Source organism: Bombyx mandarina, chromosome 01, assembly GCF_030267445.1.
Source record: "Bombyx mandarina strain Sakado chromosome 01, ASM3026744v2".
NCBI classification, from domain to species: domain Eukaryota; kingdom Metazoa; phylum Arthropoda; class Insecta; order Lepidoptera; family Bombycidae; genus Bombyx; species Bombyx mandarina.
In genome coordinates, this window is record NC_143208.1 from 5,133,314 (window position 1) to 5,153,825 (window position 20,512).

Here is a 20,512-nt window from a genome sequence, read left to right on the forward strand (position 1 = left end):
TGTCCCGGTTTTGACGATCTCTAGTTTATTGTTTTAAAACAAATAAATAAATCTACGTAATATATTTATTTATACACATTTTAACGTGACATTAATTAGAATTGTACTGGGAATATATAACACCAATCTAGCATTTAATATAGTAGAATTATGTGTTCGATTTGCTCTGATAGTTTGCGTCTATGTGTTTTATGTACTGGAACTAATTTCGAAAATATCTTTTTTTTTACAGTTTCAAACGATTTATTAATTTTTAAATGTTACTTATTTAAAATGTCTATGTTTAATTTTCTTAACAAAATAACATCCAGTGATCTTTAAATTTCAATTTCAAAGGAATTTCGCTAAATACTTGTTAAATTCTTTTCGTAAATTTCATATAAAGTTTATCATGCATCAGCTCCTTAAGTCATTAGGAGAAGTTGTTTGTATGTGTATGGCAACCAGTTCGACAAATTTCAGACATTTTAAATAGAAAAAGGGACATTTTGCCACTGTTCGAAGTGCTCTCTTTCTAGACTGATTAGCTTATTTCGAAATACAATGATCGTTTCAAGCTCTCTAAGGTTTTTATAAATTAATTTGATGCTAACTCAGAGTACGCGTAATGTTGTGCTGTCACTAGATACCTATGCATTTTATATTCAGATGTGAAGTTAAAATCCAAATTACACTAAAAATAATCTTTAAATTAAAAACTATTCCAGTACATGAGACATGTGGCTTGGCGGTTCAAGCATTGTATATTAATTTTTGTTAAAAAATATTTGAGTGCCCGCAACGTCCAAATGTATTAGAATTTTAATTTGCCTGCACCATCGAGCATCAGATAAACGTTGTACGTCTTTAAGCATTCGAGTCAAAGACATAGTTAAAACTACTCTTTTGTGTTTCTAACCACGACTTCTATTATCATGATGGCGAAAACCCAAGCGAAAGTAGCTGCCAGACCTCAAGACGTTGTTAGTTCTTTCTATAGTACAAAAAAAAGTTAATAAATAGTTTTATATACCATTAGACGTCAAAAAAGCCTTTAGTCGACCGTTATCACGAAAACTGTAAAATTTTAGAAAGTCTATAACAAAAAAATGAAAATAATAAACACAAAATTATACTGTAAAAGTAGTTTTAATTGTGTTTTTTGTTATTTTTTTTCATAATACGTTTGCTGTTAAATCATTTTTTTACCAGTGAAATTTAGTATGTTTTGTAGTATTGTATGATTTATGTTTTCACTGTTAGTTTTTGGTATATTTTTTATAAGTCTGATTGTTTACCAGTAAGTATATGATAAAGTTAAAGAGTTTACGTAAATACATTGGAATCAACCTCAAATTTTCAGTGAACTACATTCATGTCATAAAGAACAGCTCACCTAATCGGTTATTAATAATTTATTATGGTACCAATCCTTTTATGAATATTCCTTGCATTCTGTTGATATAAAATATAGTTTGCGTTCATATTTATCTGTCCCAGTAATTCAATATTTCCAGTAAGGTACTTCGTATGCTTTTATCTTTTTTTTTACAATTTTAAAATAACTACTCTCGTCACAATTACTTCTCGTCTGTGATTTTAAATACCCCAAAGAATAAGATATTCTGATCTAGCCAAATAACAATAGACTTGTTCTTAAGAATGCAAAATATTTTCAGCGATGTTTCTAATTCTTGAATTTCATAGAATTACAACTATGAATTAAGTATTATTAAACTAGTATTATATTAAATTATTTTCGCCATAGAACAAATTGTAATCCGTAGCCATTATTTCGTGTGGTCTCGTTAAGTTGCTATGTCTTGTGTTAGACTTAATATTGTTTTCAATTATGAAAATAAATTTGAATTGTATATTATAAATTGGTATTTTATTTCAAATTCCCCTTTTGGCACCCAAAACTATTTACATAAGTGAGTATCCGTATAATCTCAGATTTCTAGAAATCACTAAAGTAATCCTGTTATTCAGATGTCTCGAAATAAAATAGTATGGTGGAATAACTGAAAAGCCTGGGTTTATTATTCAGTGTTTGAAAGAAATGCAAATATTATAACAAAATAATAAAAAACAAATATTATTTTGTTTTATAAAGATTAAAAAGGTTTGTTTATTTAGGTTGTCAATGAAACTTTAGAAGAGCACCGCCAACGCCATCTCTGAGTTGAGGATTACAACCAATAGCGAACTACGGAAATGTAGTTTTCATAACACAGTAGAATGAAGTTCAGCACAAAACTCTACTGTGTTGATGAGCATTAGTATTAGTTAATCACGAATACCGTATTCGAATTAATAAATTATATTTATGAAATAACTACCACATACGCTACCAATCTTAAATATCAAAAACTAAGTTAGTACTCTGTTGCGTGATTTTCTGAAACTTGTCAAAGTACCTATATTCTTAACAATCATTTTTCTCAGAGTTACAGACAGTTGAAAATTACAAAAAAAAATTGTTTGTTCTAATATTCCTTAATTTTGGGAATCAGTTTAGAAATTATGATGTGTAATACGTAAGGTTTTTTCCATCAACTTACAAGATATGAGTTTTTAATCAGAAACAGTATTTAGCACTGAAAACGTCTTAGTTTTTTTAACTATAAAGACAAAAGTATTCTATTTGTGGCGTTTCGAATGCTCTACTTTTTGCGGTCACACGAATTACTTTTAATTATGCCTATGACTCGTGACATCTAAGAATATACTATATTCTATACTATTACATATACCTACTACATTTCTTTACGGGAATTAAACAAGTTCCTTGATGCTTCCTGAGATTAGGTATACGTAAAGAAACACTCACGACTAAAAGGCTAGAGGTCCGTTGTAAGCTATCACTTATGTAGATAGTCATATGCTCAAGTCCAAAAGGTATATAGTAATAAATACCTAAATACGAATTCACCGAGGAATTCCCCTATTTAGGAATAATATTCTACATGTTATAATTTTATCCACTGCTAGAGAAAGGTCTCCTCCAATTCGCGCCATTTAGCCGCTTGCGATTTTCAGCTCTCATCATTAACCTTCTTTCCGGACGCAAAAAATGAATAAAGCATAATTTCCGGCGGCAGGGCGTATCGTGTGCCCGCACTAATAGCTTCCGCCATCCGACCTATTTCTGCCGCGAACAAACGAAACTTCGACCTCATGTCTTCAATTCGCAGCAATCACGCTGTATCGTCTAGAGCAGGGGTAGGCAACCTGTTTGTCCTCAAGGGCGCAATACTAAATTTGAAAATCACCGAGGGCGCTTATTTTACGGATAATCAACAGGTATAAATAGGCATTGAAAAAAACAGATTTTTATAACTTTATTTTGTTGGTGTCATACATAATGAAACTTATAATTCAGTGTGAAACTTGGGTGTCCATATTTTCAGCTAATTTCTTATATTTCGGGATTTATTTAGAGTTCCCGGTCCTTAAACAATTATCTTAATGTGAGTCATTAAGCTTTGTTCAGTATTGAAAGAAAATAATTATTTTGGATTACTTGGTAGTTTTAAATGCACGGTCTACGCGTGGTCTATTCGAAATATGATCACACACTAACAATAAATACATGCGTGTTATTAGATACGCTCAAGGTTAGTAAACTGCTAATCTATGCACAATCCTAAACTACATCATACATTTACATTAGTCTAGCGCCCTCGCATTAGAAATCAATCGGGGGTGCCATGGCGCCCACGGGCGCTGCGTTGCCTACCCCTGGTCTAGAGGCTCTGGTAACCTACTGATGCCAGGTGGACTATGCCTTAGTTTACACATCTACATTAAAAATATGATTACGTAATCAGTTGCGTAGTCCCTTTTTTTAATCAACATACAGTCAAGTCTTCCAACTAGGCATTGTCGACGGTAGGCGTGGCACGTCGAAACGGAACCGAGTCGAACTCTGTGTCACCCAATAACCCACGTCTGAATGGACCCGAGGTATGCTGGGGCTATGTAAGTGACTCATTTCACGCGGAGCCAAGCCATTCTACAATCGGATAACGAGAGATCGTTGGCATTACGACAGCCCAGTATATCGGTCGGCGAGCCACGTGAAGACTACCTAGACTGCGCTGCCAATTCGCCGCAATACGCGGAAAGTGCCGTAAACCGACAAGTCAAGAGCAACTAACATACAATCTTTTTAAGGACTATTTTAGGGATCTTCATCGGTCCCCTAATTTTGAAGTCGTCGTGGCCTAACGAATAAGACGTCCGGTGCATTCGTGTTGAGCGATGCACCGGTGTTCAAATCTCAGGCAGGTAGGTACCAATTTTTCTAATGAAATACGTACTCAACAAATGTTCACGATTTATTTCCACGGTGAAGGAATAACATCGTGTAATAAAAATGAAACAGGCAAAATTATAATTTGCATAATTACTGGTGGTAGGACCTCTTGTGAGTCCGCGCGGGTGGGTACCACCACCCTGCCTATTTCTGCCGTGAAGCAGTAATGCGTTTCGGTTTGAAGGGTGGGGCAACCGTTGTAACTATACTCAAGACTTTAGAACTTATATCTCAAGGTGGGTGGTGCATTTACGTTGTGGATGTCTATGGGTTCCAGTAGCTCGTCCATCCATCTAAGCAATAAAAAAGTATACGAAGGAGACTCACTGGGGACCAGGATTCAGGAAAAATCCTTAACGTGGCTTTTGTTATTTAACTATTTTCACTGGAAGTAGATGGTCTTGTGAGCTCGCACGGGTAGGCACCGGCACCTTGCCTATTTTACTGTGAAGTAGTAATGCGTAATCCTCAAGATGGGTGACGAAATTTACGTTGTTGATGCCTATGGACTTCCGTAATCACTTCGCACAGGTGGGAGAAATTCGTTCACCCGTCGTGTGCAATAAAAAAAATCTTTGTAACTCGATTACCAGGCTTCCTTTCAAGGCTACCTTCCAAGTTCGAGACTTATCGCGTTCAGCTATAGGCTGGATTAACAACGCTAGTTATTCAAGTGGTGAGGATCATACATTAATGCCACCGCATCACCGGCCTTTGAATCCAGCCGGAAAATAAACTTCGGGTTTCGTTTATTTGAGCCACATCAATCCAGCACGTAAACAGGAAATGCACTGATTATACAAATTAAAACCACACATTTTTAATAATTCATATATTTTATTGGATTGCAAATTACAAATAAGGATAAAAGTGAACAAACTATATAATCTGACTGATTAAATTTATATACCTAATAATAATAATTTATCTCACAGTCGCTTTTTAAGACAATATAATTTTCGCTATAGTATTAATACACTTTGCAATCAAAACAAAAATAAACATGCCAATGACCTCTGATTGTTACTTCATAATGACAATTTAAAAAAAAAAAAAGTATGCAGCTAACCAATTTGGTAAAAGGTCACTTCTAATATTTATTCTTATTTTGATCACAGTGCAAATATAGGCACTACGAACAGGTGACGCGGATCTATTTTAATGATGGAACATTCTAACCCAAGAATCAACATTAATTTGTTCTGTTTATTAATAATAATATTTAAATATGATGAAAGCGTAATCAATTTATTTTTCAGAGCAATTTCAATTTTTCAATCCGCTTTTTTAAATATATTTATAATTTTTAATTCGACGTAATTATCTTTTATATTTACTCTTAGATTCAAACATTCACAATGAGGTACTTCTTTACATAAGTCTTTTGTTTAATTTACATTTCCACCTTTTCCATTTCGATATACTTTATCCACTGTGAGAACTTGAATAAATAAACAAATAAATAAAAACCGTTTGTATAAAAAAATAAATCAATAATAATATGAATCTCAAATCGTAAGTACTAACTAGTACATAAGGTACAGATTGTGAAATAATAAAAATTTTATTAACATAGACAAATATAATTATGTAAATTACGATGCGTTTTTTTTTTATCACGAAAGCCAATTTTTTTCGTCGTTATACTATATTTTATGTCATTCAAGCCGTCGTCTGGCATCCGTTTGCCAAATCAATCAAACTAACAAATCGGAAGCGTAAAACTTCGATAGCTTCCGAAATTATGCATTTACATAATGTTAACAATATATCTATATCATGGGTCTACGAATTTCACCATACATAATCACGTTACGTACTCGACCTCAAACTCGAGACCGTTGCACTAAATAATGCCCACGTCAGCGCTAGCTTAATGCGGACGGTGCTTTGAAAACGTTACTGCAGACAAAACTAAAAACAATTTTAATATTTTTCATTAATGTTTACAAACGTTTTGAGGTTATCTTAATCGGCTTAAGACATTCCAAAAAGAAAATTTAGCAGTTTCAGAGTTTAAACATATCGACGCTTGAAAGGCAAACGTGACTAAGCGACAATAACTGCTTTGTACATAAATGACAGGCAATAACCATATTCGATGCGCAAAAAAATATATTTCTACGTCTATTAAAATCATTTCAATCCTACAGCTAGATTCGTTAAAATAGAATCTTTTTCAGGTATTTCAACTTTAAATTAGTCTACGGTACAGTTCACGCATTGTCGCTTAATCACGTTTGCCTTTCAAGCGTCGTCATCGTCATCGCGGATCCTCCTGATCCATTAACGGTGCTTTTAGGCAATACAAGCACCGGTCACCGTCCTCGTCGAACCCGTCGCTTGCGACGAAGGGCTCGACGAGCGAATTAACCCACAGACACAGCCCACTGAGTTTCTCGCCGGATCTTCTCAGTGGGTCGCGCTTCCGACCCGGTGGTAGATTCTGCGAAGCACTGCTTGCTAGGGCGGTGTTAGCAATTCTCCGGTTTGAGCCCCGCGAGCTCACCTACACAAGCTAGGGTACGCTGAAATAGCCTCTCAAGGCTATCAGCATAGGTAGGAAAAAAAAAAATCAAGCGTCGATATCGTTATCTAAAAAAAAAAACACTAAATCACACACATTATGCTAACTACACTATAGATTAGATTTATTTAAAATGTTCCGTATTCAAGCACCGTCGCGCCTACAATCACAAAACAATAGCGTTACGATCCATTGCGGTTGACAATTCGTCCGGCTCCAACCTTATTGCCTAAATTAGCGAAACAACGTAAGCCTAGATAAAAATTACATCACTACTTCGTTTTTATTTTGACTAGTACGCACAAAGAGCGATGGTCGCGAAACTATCGATTTGAACGAAAAAGACATCGATTTTAATAATAATAATAATAACCACTCAACGAGAATCATGAGGATTAGGAAACCGCTACTACTCGAAATACATTTGCACGGTTCTAGATAAAGCGGTATGCTAATGAAAACTACGCTAATGATGGAACCGTTCACTTACCACTGTAACGGTAACCAAAAACCACGTGACTATGACCTCTCATGTCCTAAGATTTCCTTAAGATTCGTAGCTCTCTCATAAATAAGACAGCAATCGAACACGTGCCATGTTGTAAGTTGTGTGTTGTGGCGTTCTATCAATCTTTCGACCAACGATCTCTGTCGTAGTTGCTTTACTAATATTAGTGAGAATCTAACATAAACTGGATAATAAACGCTGTTTCCATTCAAGCCTGATTCACTGGTTATACATATGTATGTATATGTCCACTTCACTTTTTAGTGGATTTCTTAAATCAGTGCCCACTATCCAGCGATCATCGTCACAAATGTATTAATATTAATTTCATCAAATTAAATAAATTGTAATAGAATAAAACCCATTGTATTAATGAAACCTTAAACTATTTTTGCACCATTACACTTTGATTAACGTAATATAAAACGAATAACTCAGTGTGTTTTTACTATTATAAAAAAAAAAAGTAAATAATATAAAAACTCATCACACAATATAGCATGGTAAAATTAATTCAAGTATAATCATAAAATAAAAAGTCAATTAAAATATTGCACACAGTAAATTGCTTTTGTAGCTTATTAAAAAAAAAAACTATGAAGAAAAAAAAACGTTAAATAAATCATAGTCAAACAAGTGAAAATTTTATCATTATAAAGTTGTGATTCTATTGACAACCGTAGCAAGATTTTACTAAAACTCGTCATAAAGTATTACGATAATAATGATTCATTCTTCTTATACATACAACATTACAATAAACTAACTACGTAACGCTAATAAAATGAATTATTTGGTGGTTAAATCATTGTACATTCATAATTCTAAATGAGATTAAAAAAACCAGAAATGTTTAAGACGAAAACAAATGACGAAAACGTAGAACACGCAAACACAAATCAACAACACACAAGCATATACATAGTTGAATATTATTAAGCACACGAAAATATAAATATAAGTAAGTTTCTTTCATAGTCCTTCGTAGTACAATGCCGTGCGCTTGTACAAAGTTGAGAAATGACCGTGCGAAATGTGTGTGACGAATTATGACGTAGATAAATTATTACCGAAACGTTAATTGAACACGTACGTTTTCATTTCAATTTGATTATAAAACGCAAAGGTGTTCAATTAAAATCTCAGAATTGTGAATAGGATTTGTGGATTTCGAAAACGACCCGACTCTGTTAAATCAATTCCTCCATTGCAAATTGCAACCAAACTCTTAATTTTAAAAATACTGATCTCTAACTTCTAGCGAAAATCCTTCTAGATTAATCATTTAATGGTAGTGTATTTATATTAGTCTCGTATTTATTATCGTGTTATAAACGGTTTATCGTTACGATATTCAATAATTTCAATATTAACACTTCGAACGTGATCGTGCGATCGGATGACAACACGAAGTCTATGAATATACACTTCGAAATTAAATAACATAAATACACTACCAATAACGAGAGCCTATTCACAAATGTTAAAGCTTCGAAACGAGCTGCAAACTTTACACCCACACATATAAACACTTTTGCTAAGAGAAAAAAAGTGGGTAGTTATGAAAAAAAAAAGATGTGTGGTGTCGTGGGACACCGGATAGGAACGAAGTTCCTTATTATAAAAATATTAATTTTAAGTTCTATTCGAGGTATAAGGAAAATAAAACTGGAGGTTTCGACACAACCCACGGTCATTCGGTAACGTGCGAACTTATTGTTGTACAACTTCATTCACGGTTGTTTGCATAAGAGTTAGTGTATTGCGCAAACGAACGCTCTGAGATCGTGGTCAATTAATGATAAAAATTATTTTTATTTTTTGTACGTTATTACAAAGTTAAGTCGTACACTGTGTGCATTACTAATAAAAATCTTACGTTACGGACGTTTTTTCCCGGTTAGGGTACCCCTCCGCACCGTCCCATAAGGAACTTCGTTCTAAAAATTTATATGTTTTATTAGTGTACTATGTAAGCAGTGTTTAAGTTTGCAACTCGTTCGTATGCCGTATAGAGGACTCAGACGTTGATCAGAGCCTCTGGTTTAGTCGACGTGCACACATATACGTAGTCGGATTCAGAGTCGACTCTCGCACGGTCGGCCCTGCGTTAGGCCGTCGCTACTTGCCACACTATCAAGTGACTCTTAGAGGCCCTCTCAATTAACGAGCTGTGGCCACTCGACGAACCATCTTCGGCTACCACCACGCTGTCCTCCATCTCCGAGTCGGCTGTAGGTACAATTTTTTTTTATATTGCAAACAAAAACTGATTGCATACACAATTAATCTTGATAGAACAGTAAATCGAAGAAGTTATTTAGAAAGATTAAAAATAAAACTTTAATATTGCAGTTTAAGTTATTGACAAAATCGTAAGAACATTAGCAATATACACGTTAGCTTATATTAAAAGTCTATTTTTTACACGGCTGCCTGAAAGGAGTGTAATGTTTTCAAGTTTGATGTACGCGTGTAAGTTACTTTTGTCAAAATCATTAAATGCGTGAAAAAAACAACAAATGTTCTTGGCAGGGCAGCCGTGTTATAATTTTTTTTTAAATGTATATTTTATTATTATCACTACAATTTTCGTTAGTAGTTTTATGTACAATACCAAAAGTTAGGGATTATTTTTGAGGATTGAGTTTACTTTTGTTTACAGGTGACTTTGGCTTTAACTGAAAATAAAGGTCAGTTCGGATGTGATGTGAGATGTGAACTGCAAGCAATCTATTGCGTTGTGATAAGCTCTTTTTAATGAACAATAGTCAATGAAAAAGAATCCGTAAATATGAGCACGTAAGTGTAATATTTGCGTGTCAACGTGCCGATATGACGTCGCTGTCGAACCGATACCAGTGAAGTGTTCTCATGACCCGGGCGTTTAGTGTGTTAGCTATGTTAGTGATGCTGAAGCAGTAACATGCGTTGAAAAACGTACCATTTCGTTTTAATAAATTTAACTCTTATTCTCTATCAGGTACGTTTGGTTTTCGTTTACGATCTGCCAGACAATGAGATGGGACGCCGTGTCTTTCATGTCATCGGCATGCTCTTCTATATAGGCGAAACAATAAAAATAATAATTCAAGAAATCAAAACTGCCTATTGAATAATTTCTACTAAAATGTTTTTGTAAGCCGAATCGAAATATCACAAGAGCGTTTGATTACATTAGTAAAAAAAAAACTAAATTAATGAATTGAAAGTTCCATTGTTATGAATATACCGAAACCTCTTCGACGTTATTAATGATGTTACACATTCTATTAAGCCGAAATTTAGCGTGTTATTTTATTATCGATGTAACGTTAAACATTTTAGTAGAAAACAGCACCTGGAAATCAAATCAAACAATAGGCACATGAAATGAAAGAAACAAAACCAAAACTACAAAATTTTTAAGCATCGATAAAAAGCGTATTATAATAATTAAGCGGTCAAATTACTAACAAATTTAAGCTACTATAGCATTGTCTGGAACAAAAGGGGATTGCGATAATTATTACGTGATCAGAGAGACTAACGTGCATATTGCTTGGTTTGATGTAAAATTTGTAGTATTCTTTTTAAGAATCATTTATGGAGGGGTTCGATGTGTTTGTTATACGAAATGTTAAGTTTCATTATTAATAAACATAATGGCGATGTCAATATGTCAAACAGTGTATGTAATTAATACGCATATTTAGATGCTCAATGAAGCTCTCCGTATTCGTGGTTGATAAGGTGAACTATTCATAATCAAATGTTACGTTAGTGAAGCGAACGATGCCTAATTGATAATTTATTTTTAATATTATTTATTTATTTATCGAACAATAGTGTGTTACAATGAATAATGAAATTTCAAAAAAAAAAAAAACAATTTTATTAAGCACTGCTCTACGCATTTGTAGTTATTTGATTATTGTCGGAGAATATTTTTAGCATATTCGCAAAAGAACTGGAAATTTGAATTCCGCTCATGATAACGAGACGTTGTTTTTACGTCACAAATAATACACGTTGCTTTGCTTATAATGATTTAAGCAAATAAAATTGTATCCTTAATTCGTTGAGCAGTTGACTTGAAAGCGCAACAAACAAACCCATTTATATATATATATATGTGTAAAGAAAAACATTCATTGGGTAAAAACTCTTTGGATTTCTAAAAATGATTTTTCTTGAATGTCATTCAGTGAAGTATGTATGACATTTGGTAAAAATAATGTTCAGTTTGTTTAAAATCTTAATTTTATTATTATAGATTAAGAACTTTAAATGTTTTTTCTTATAATACATATAACAAAAAACGTAATTAAGAATTTTATTGTTTATTGATTCTAAAGTACCCAATATCATTCAGTCTGTGTTTTTATTATGTACGTACGTTTGGCCTACTGTTATACCTTGTTTTCATAAAATAAGCTCCTTACCTATTCTAAAGTCAATATATCCCTCGCCTCCGGATATGACCAGCATCGGCGGCTGGTTCGAACCCTGCTGGGGCGACTCCGGTGTTCTGGCTGGCGAACTAGCGGCCCCCGGTACCGCCACGAAGAACTTGACCGCGTCCCGGTGACCGTGGAAGCTGAGCTGGGCGTGAGCCATCGAGCACCAGGGTATAACCCCAGTCGGACTCGCGGATCTCGTTCGATTCAATGTTGCATGAACTGAAAATATTGCCTGGTGTTAGGTGGTTACTGGAACCCATAGACATCTACGACGTAAATGCGCCACGCACATTGAGATATAAGTTCTAAGGTCTCAGTACAGTTACCACGGCTGCCCATCCATTACTGCTTCACGGTAGAAATAGGCAGAGTGGTGGTACCTACCCGTGCGGACTCACAAGAGATCCTACCACCAAAAATGCGTCCGGATAATTTTTTCTCTCTTACATCTTAATACAAAAGAAAACGAAACACACTTAACACCAGGTGGGCTGCGAGGTCGTCCAGCCATCAGAGCAATAAAAAATAAAAATACTTACTTGGATCTCGATTAGCTTCGGACAGTGGCACGGATATAACAACCCCATTGCTGGTTCCGATCCAAAGACGCCCGGAACTGATTAGAAGCGCCGTGATCCTGACCAGGGAGAATCCAAGTTTGCCAGTTCCGAGCATTTTGCTCACGTACGGTTCGATGTCGACGTTGCACAAGTTCTTGTATGTGTGCGCGTGGTACAGACCGAGGGTGGAGTCCATTTTTATCGATACCTAAAAATGTGTATTTCATTTATAAAAAATTACATTTTTCATTAACCGGTTGGACATTGCAGTTAATCGATGTAGTCAGTCAGTGTGTATGTCAGTCTTGTAAAATGTGGTAAAAGTCTATATCGTATAACGGCTATACTAACACTCAAACTGGAATCAGTGAGTGTTTTGCTGTTGACACCGATAGGGAGATAATGGCGACAGCCCGTCCGGAGTGACGATATACGCTAACCCCAATAATTACGCGATTAATTAATTCTGCAAGTTGATTTCGCTCGGGCGACGAGCACTTTGCACAATTAGCGCAGTCCCAAGACACAAACCTTAGCCAATAGAAATAGCCAGGGAAGTCAAAAAATTTAGGCTAAAAAAAATATATTCTTCCCATTTTTTCAAAGCCTCTTCGATGGCAACAATCCATTTTTATGCAATTATTCCTTACCCATACTCCATCACCGTGACACGCCATCTGTCGCACTTGACTCTCTTGTCTAGGATGAGCTTCGAGGGTGTGAAGTAGTTGTCTCGTACGAGGATCGATCACCTGGACCTTGTTGCGGTAACCGCACCAAACCGTACAGCCGACCGCACTAAGACATCGCACTGTTGTAAATCACAAAATAATTATGGGTAAATCTGAACTTTATCTATATATATCAAAAAGGCAGTTCGTTAGTCTCGCTAAAACTCGAGAACGGCTGGACCGATTTGGCTAATTTTGGTCTTAAATTATTTGTGGAAGTCCCGAGAAGGTTTAAAAGGTAAATAAATATGAAAATGCTCGGAATTAAATACAAATCCCCCGTCGGACGGATTCCTTTTGTTTGTTTTAAGTTTATACAAAAGTTTAGGTCTTTTATTTATCGATTGAGGCACTACGAAGTCTGCCGGGTCAGCTATTTATAATATAACTCTTATGCTTAAGTTGGCAATAATTTTTTTTTTATTGTTTAGATGGATGGAAGAGCTCACGGCCTAACTGGTTTTAAGTAGTTACTGGAGCCCAAAGACATCTACAATGTAAATGCACCACCCACCTTGAGATATGAGTTCTAAGGTCTCAGTATAGTTACAACGATTGCCCCACTATTCTAACCGAAACACATTATAATTTTGCGATTTCATTTTTATTACACGATGCTATTCCTTCCCCGTGGAAGTCGATCGTGAACATTTGTTGAGTACGTATTTCATTAGAAAAATTGGTACCCGCCTGCGGGATTCGAACACCGGTGCATCGCTCAAAACGAATGCACCGGACGTCTTATCCTTTAGGCCACGACGTCTAAAGTGATCTATGAGGAAGGACTAAAGTTATTCAAAACCGAAACTAATCAATATCAAGGTCATCCTAATGATGGCGTTGTTAAACCAATTAATATTTCTCAGTGAAAAATTTTTGAAAAAAAAAAGTGGTTTAATTCAAATTACCTGAACATTTAGAATCGCCTAGAGTCATGAGCCAATACTGAGTGAAATCCCACTGTCCATCTGCAAGTCGGGCAAATATAGCTACTGTTCCATCAGCGAGAGCGACCACGCAACGAGAAGCACACGACACTATGGCCAATATAGCATCGTTCAGTTTGATCCTGTTAAATAATAAATACACATCAATACTAATATATAAATCTACAGTGGTTTTTACGGATGTTCCGTTATAACTACTGAACCATGCATCCGATTGACTTAAAACTTGGTATCCATGTAGAAAATACATGTACTCAATGGATAGGCTAATATTTATATGAGTGTTGGACTCCCTACACCAGTTGCGGGGTCGTTAATGATGAGAATCTTTGTAGGGTGAGAAATAATAATGTTAATTTTAAATGCCCAGCGAAGCGGACGGGTACAGCTAGTAATCGATAATTTTTTAAACATACAACGTACAATAACAATGATACGTAGCTCGGGTATCTTTGAACGTTCTTTTTTTTATTATATGATAATTTAAGTCGACAATTACTTAATGTGAAAATCGCGAGAAAGGTTCTGATTTAGTACCATTAAACTACAACACATGTCGCCATTTACCATATAACAAATAGATATTTTAATATAGTTCAGCGATAGCAACAAGGCATTGTTGTATTAATATAGTACCGGTGAATATGGTACTCGAAAGTCGACTATAATTAATTGAAATTATAAGTTTGAGACTATTATGAAACTTCTATAATCACAGATTTCGCCAAGACTACACTATAGACAAATAATATTCATCTATTCTCAATTTGACCGCAGACTAACAAAAGTTTGACAATAAACATAATAATATATATGTGTTGTGTCAAATACATGGTAGTATGTGTGATGTTTTTATTTATTGATTAAATGTATGTTTATTAAATATTATATATTCCCTATAAGTGTGGGAAATTTCATACTACTCGGTCCGGGCAATTTTCCTAAAAAGTGGCACAGAGTTTTTGCTTCACATATTAATTAATATATAGATAATTCAATTACTATTGAATTTATCAAGTTATGTTAAAGTAACATATCCGATCTACGTACCTTGCCAAGCACTTGCTGTAGTTTCCCATTGCGGAATGTACGTATAGGTTTCCGTTTTTGGTTCCTAACCACATCGTCGCCATCACGGTGGACATCTTTCGGTCCGGTACATCGCCGCGGTTCTCGACGTTCGATTGTTCCTGTGCAAACGCGTCCAATCCGGGCTCCGGTGAACTGACCGATGGCTCCGTTACTGTGACATATTTTTTTTTAAATATCAAATGTCAAAAGTATTTCATTAATGAGTATAATGAAGTCGTCGTGGCCTAAAGGATAACACGTTCGGTGCATTCGTATTGAGCGATGCACCGGTGTTTGAATACCAGGCGGGTACCAATCTTTCTAATGAAATACGTACTCAACAAATGTTCTCGATTGACTGACCACGGTGAAGGAATAACATCGTGTACTAAAAATCAAACCCGCAAATTTTAATTTGCGTAATTAATGGTGGTAGGACCTCTTGTGAGTCCGCGCGGGTAGGTACCACCACCCCGCCTATTTCTGCCGTGAAGCAGTAATGCGTTTCGGTTTGAAGGGTGGGGCAGCCGTTGTAACTATACTGAGACCTTAGAACTTAATCTCAAGGTGGGTGGCGCATTTACGTCGTAGATGTCTATGGGCTCCAGTAACCACTTAACACCAGGTGGACTGTGAGCTCGTCCACCACACAAAGCAATAAAAAAAGAGTGAAGGTGAATATTTTGATTTTTCTTACCATTATTAGGAGTGGAGCTTAGTGGCGGACTGTCATGGCCGTCGTTCTCTGCTTCGTCTTCAACATTCTTGACCATCGATTCTTTGGGATTCTCGTCATTATCAGCAGCTGGCTCTTCTGGCTCCTTTACAGGAGTACTCGGTGGAGTTAGAAGGGTTGCCTTTATCTACGAAAATTGTGAATTTTATTATTACTGTCTGTAGCGGTACAATACTGTTTGCACCATTTTTATTTTTGGCTAGCATTAAGTTAACATTTTAACTAATCGTATACAGTCGTGGTCAACTAATTAGGGACATTCAAGATAGTGAAGGGCTATTACCGGTTATGTACATTTAAATATAAAACCCTATTGATTTCTCAGCACCTATTATTTGCATAATGTGGTCCGATTATTATGCTATAAATGGCTGTAAATAAAAGATTCAATAAATAGAAAAAGTATTTAATATCAAAGATTAAACATGTATTAAATATTAAGGTACAATTTTGTTAGTGGACATTTAATTAAGGACAGTAAAGTATAATGAAAAATACAGTTACAAAAAACTTATATATAATCTTCAGTGTTATAATATCTTTAACAGCTCCATTTTATTACGTGTAAAATCAGTACCCAGTAGCAAAACCTTTGTTAGTAATTACCGCTTGACACCGATGTGGCATAGACATTATCAGTTTGCCTCACAAAATGCCTCACAAAAAGCTTCATGAAGTTCATCCAAATTTGTATTACGATAAGTGGCAACTTTTTTCTTGATTTCGTGCCAAAGGTGCTCAATTGGATTGAGGTCCGGGCTATTTGCTGGCCAATCTAGCACCGATACAAACTGACTGGTAAGAAACGACTTGACTGAATGGGCGTTATGTTTCGGGTCGTTATCCTGCTGAAACGTCCATATAATAGGGAGATGCTCCTCAGCATGGGGAAGCATAGTTTCTTCCAATATTGCCTTGTATTGATGTTGGTCTAAGTTACCCTGAACTTTCATCACAGGTCCCACTCCACGTCCAGAAAATGAACCCCATATTTTAATGTTTCCACCGCCATGTTTCACCTGTTTTTTTGTGAATCTTGGATTCATTTCCGCTTTTACAGGATGCCGTATATATTGCCTTCCATCTGAAGAAACCAAATTAACCTTGGTCTCGTCAGAGAAAAGTACATGTTGCCATTGGGCGTAGGTCCAATGTCCATATTTACGTGCAAATGCCAAACGAGCATTTCTATGTTCTTTCTTCAACAACGGTACTTTGCGAGCCACTCTTCCGAACAACCCTGCTTCTACCAAACGTCGTCGAACGGTCCTCGCAGATACACCGGCTCTTTCGTTTGCCCCAAACACTTCGTGTTTAATTAAAATAGAGCCTAGAAACGGATCTTTCTTAGCTAACCTGGTTATCATTCTATCTTCTTGCGGAGTCGTTTTTCTCGATCTTTTTGTTCTGGACACATTTAAAGCTGTGTTATAGCGCTTGAAATGTTGCACTGCATTGCATACCATAGTTTTTGAACAATTTAAATGTTGTGCTATCCTTCGGTATGATCAACCACGCTCGACAAACTTCATGATAATTTTTCGTAGTGTTGGATCGCAACTTTTATTTTTGCCCATTTTTCTTCAAAATAATACTCAAAACTTAAAAAAAAAAATCTGGATTGCCGCCAAAACGACACTAAACAATAAGAAAAGAAACAAAAAAGTATTAAAATTCCAATTTTGAAATTAGAACGCAATACCTCAGTGTCCCTAATTAAATGGCCAGCATTCTTTGAACCAATAGCACTATGATATTGTATCAGCTATACTGTAAAGAAGTTTAATGTTTAAGAAGTTGTTATTGTTTGTATAATCGCGCACATAAATGACTAATTACACTTACATGTAAAAGATATGGAATATTGCTAAGACTCGTTGGAAAATATAAAAAAAAATTCACAATTTGGCTTAACTAGAGATTGTCCCTAATTAGTTGACCACGACTGTATATCCCAAATTAATTTACCAATTTAGTAGTTCCAATTATAGTTTCGTTTTCAGTGTTCTCCGCGTTCGTGTCCTCGACGGGGCCATTAGATTGGCTTTCCACAGACTCACTCTTTCCCACGCATAACAACGACTGGCAAAAAAAAAAAAAATTTAATACAAGGGTCCTTCCAATTTCGAAAATTAAATAAAACGTTGTTTTAATTAATGTAGATTAAACTGCCACTTTCTTCAGTGGTTCACCCGCACTAATAGACGACACGGCGTGAAAGTCGCTACTACAAAAATATACGAGGTTAAAAGTGTCAATAGTATCAGAATAATCGGCAGGAAAAAAGTATTAGACTTTGAAATTTAGCTTTCGATGCGATCAAATTTCACGTCCGAGTAATAGGACCTAAGCTAAGTATTACCGAATGGCGCTTCGTTTCGGTGTCACCAGACATTCGTTCTTCGTAATCTTGATAATCTTCTGAAGTGGCACCAGGCACTGAAGCTACACAGAGAATATGCTTATCGCTCACTGAAAAGGATTCGATCACGTCCGCCGGATTGTTCGCATCGATGATCTGATCAGAATAAAGAACACTTTTAATATATGATTTCATGGTGTAAGTGCAAGGGAAACCTATGATAGATGCTCTAATAATGAACAAAAAAAGCTACACGTTTTAGCCACTAGAAGCTCCCAATTCCTATGGAAACGTGCTTCAATTTTGATTTGTGTTTATATAATTTTATATGTATTATTAGGAATATAGGTACATCAAAGAAAACGTTACTGGATTCGATTTTTAGAAATTTCAGTCTCAGCATTGTAAATTTTTGTGGGTTTAAATGTCGTTTTAATAATTAAATTATAAATATTCGTTTTTTTCTCTACCTACGCTGATAGCCTTGAGAGGCCATTTCAGCTTCCCCCTAACGTGTAGGTGAGCTCACGGGGCTCAAACCTGACGACGTTGCTAACACGAACCCTAGCAAGAGCCGTGCTTCGCAGAATCTACCACCGGATCGGAAACGCGACCCACTGAGAAGATCCGGCGAGAAACTCAATGGTCTTTGTCTATGGGTTATTTTACTTGTCGAGCCCTTCGTCGCAAGCGACGAGTTCGACAAGGACGGTAACCGGTGCTTGAGGTACCTAAAAGCACCGTTAACGTATCGGGAGGATCCGAAATTAATATTCTTTAATAAATATACATATGTCTATTGGTACACTCTGAGCAATGGTTGAATCAATTTTCAGGGTGTGTTATTGAACGATGTATTAACATTCAATAATTTTAAGGTTTGTTTTTTAAATCTAAATTTAATTACCATAACTACTCCTTTAGCCTGTGTACTAGCACATATCCAAACCAACGAGGACAGGTTCTTTTCAGTGTACTCCACGCTCTGAGTTGACTGCAGCTGTCTGCTGATCTGCTCGACCTCCGGAGAATGCGCTGACTGCGCTTTGCTCATCTCGTAGGCTGTAATTTTTTTTTGGAATTAGAGTTATGTCATTTTTAATACGCGTTTATTAGCTTCAGAAGTATGTATGTTAGCATGTAACAGAATCTTTAAACATAACTTTGACCCCCTTCAAAACGTCGGATCAACTCGAAATTTGGTATACTTATTAAGGACCGATGAAAATTCAATATTTAAAAAAATATTGAAAAAATTTAAATTCTTCTAAAAAATGAAAAATAAATAATAGTTTAAAAAAACTAACAAAATCATTCAATACAATCAAACAATAAAATAATTGTTATCCTATTTTTAATTCAAGTTTATTAAAATTATTCTTTACCAATAGGCACTTTTCAAATGTCACCACCTCCTGCTTCGAGAGGTGATGTTTAAAGTCAGTTTATTTTATTACAAACATATTATTTTGCTATCGTGACGCTGTTCGTTAATGCATTTTTTTTTAAATAGTTCTGGCCCCTTGCTTTTTGAACTTCCACACCATAGACTTTATAGCGATATTTAGCAAAGCGCGCGATTTTCGTGCAATCAATGGAAAACGCTTTTATACGGCCAAACTAAAGGTAAATTGTTAAGGTCACTCTTAAACATCCACAATGCCAGAGGCTTGGTTCCTTGGCGACCTCTACTCTTTCTTAGCAGACGGACGACGGAATCTCAAACACTTCCTCCGACCTCTACTCTTTCTTAGCAGACGGACGACGGAATCTCAAACACTTCCTCCGACCTCTACTCTTTCTTAGCAGACGGACGACGGGATCTCAAACACTTCCTCCGACCTCTACTCTTTCTTAGCAGACGGACGACGGAATCTCAAACACTTCCTCCGACCTCTACTCTTTCTTAGCAGACGGACGACGGGATCTCAAACACTTCCTCCGACCTCTACTCTTTCTTAGCAGACGGACGACGGAATCTCAAACACTTCCTCCGACCTCTACTCTTTCTTAGCAGACGGACGACGGTATCTCAAACACTTCCTCCGACCTCTACTCTTTCTTAGCAGACGGACGACGGAGTCTCAAACGCTTCCTCCGACCTCTACTCTTTCTTAGCAGACGGACGACGGAGTCTCAAACACTTCCTCCAACCTCTACTCTCTCTTAGCAGACGGACGACGGAGTCTCAAACACTTCCTCCGACCTCTACTCTGTCTAAGCAGACGGACGACGGAGTCTCAAACACTTCCTCTGACCTCTACTCTTTCTTAGCAGACGGACGACGGAATCTCAAACACTTCCTCCGACCTCTACTCTTTCTTAGCA

At 36.1% G+C, this 20,512-nt stretch overlaps 1 protein-coding gene across 4 annotated transcripts in view; it reads right to left on the reverse strand.

Annotated features, from left to right (window-relative positions):
* Positions 1-7,682: 7,682 nt before the first annotated feature.
* The window catches only part of syd (JNK-interacting protein syd), a 39,953-nt gene continuing 27,123 nt past the window's right edge, over positions 7,683-20,512 (reverse strand). For 2 of the 4 annotated variants that reach the window (XM_028177867.2, XM_089727830.1), the window contains 11 exons: positions 19,092-19,246; positions 18,185-18,340; positions 17,791-17,904; positions 15,784-15,949; positions 15,066-15,258; positions 13,977-14,137; positions 12,988-13,148; positions 12,317-12,545; positions 11,760-11,996; positions 10,280-10,395; positions 7,683-9,567 (listed from right to left, as the gene is read on the reverse strand). In XM_028177867.2, the coding sequence (XP_028033668.2) occupies positions 10,298-10,395; positions 11,760-11,996; positions 12,317-12,545; positions 12,988-13,148; positions 13,977-14,137; positions 15,066-15,258; positions 15,784-15,949; positions 17,791-17,904; positions 18,185-18,340; positions 19,092-19,246 (1,670 nt within the window). In that variant the 3' untranslated portion in view covers positions 7,683-9,567; positions 10,280-10,297. The remainder of the gene's footprint in view (positions 9,568-10,279; positions 10,396-11,759; positions 11,997-12,316; positions 12,546-12,987; positions 13,149-13,976; positions 14,138-15,065; positions 15,259-15,783; positions 15,950-17,790; positions 17,905-18,184; positions 18,341-19,091; positions 19,247-20,512) is intronic. The other 2 variants (XM_028177857.2, XM_028177861.2) reach the window with 1 other exon arrangement.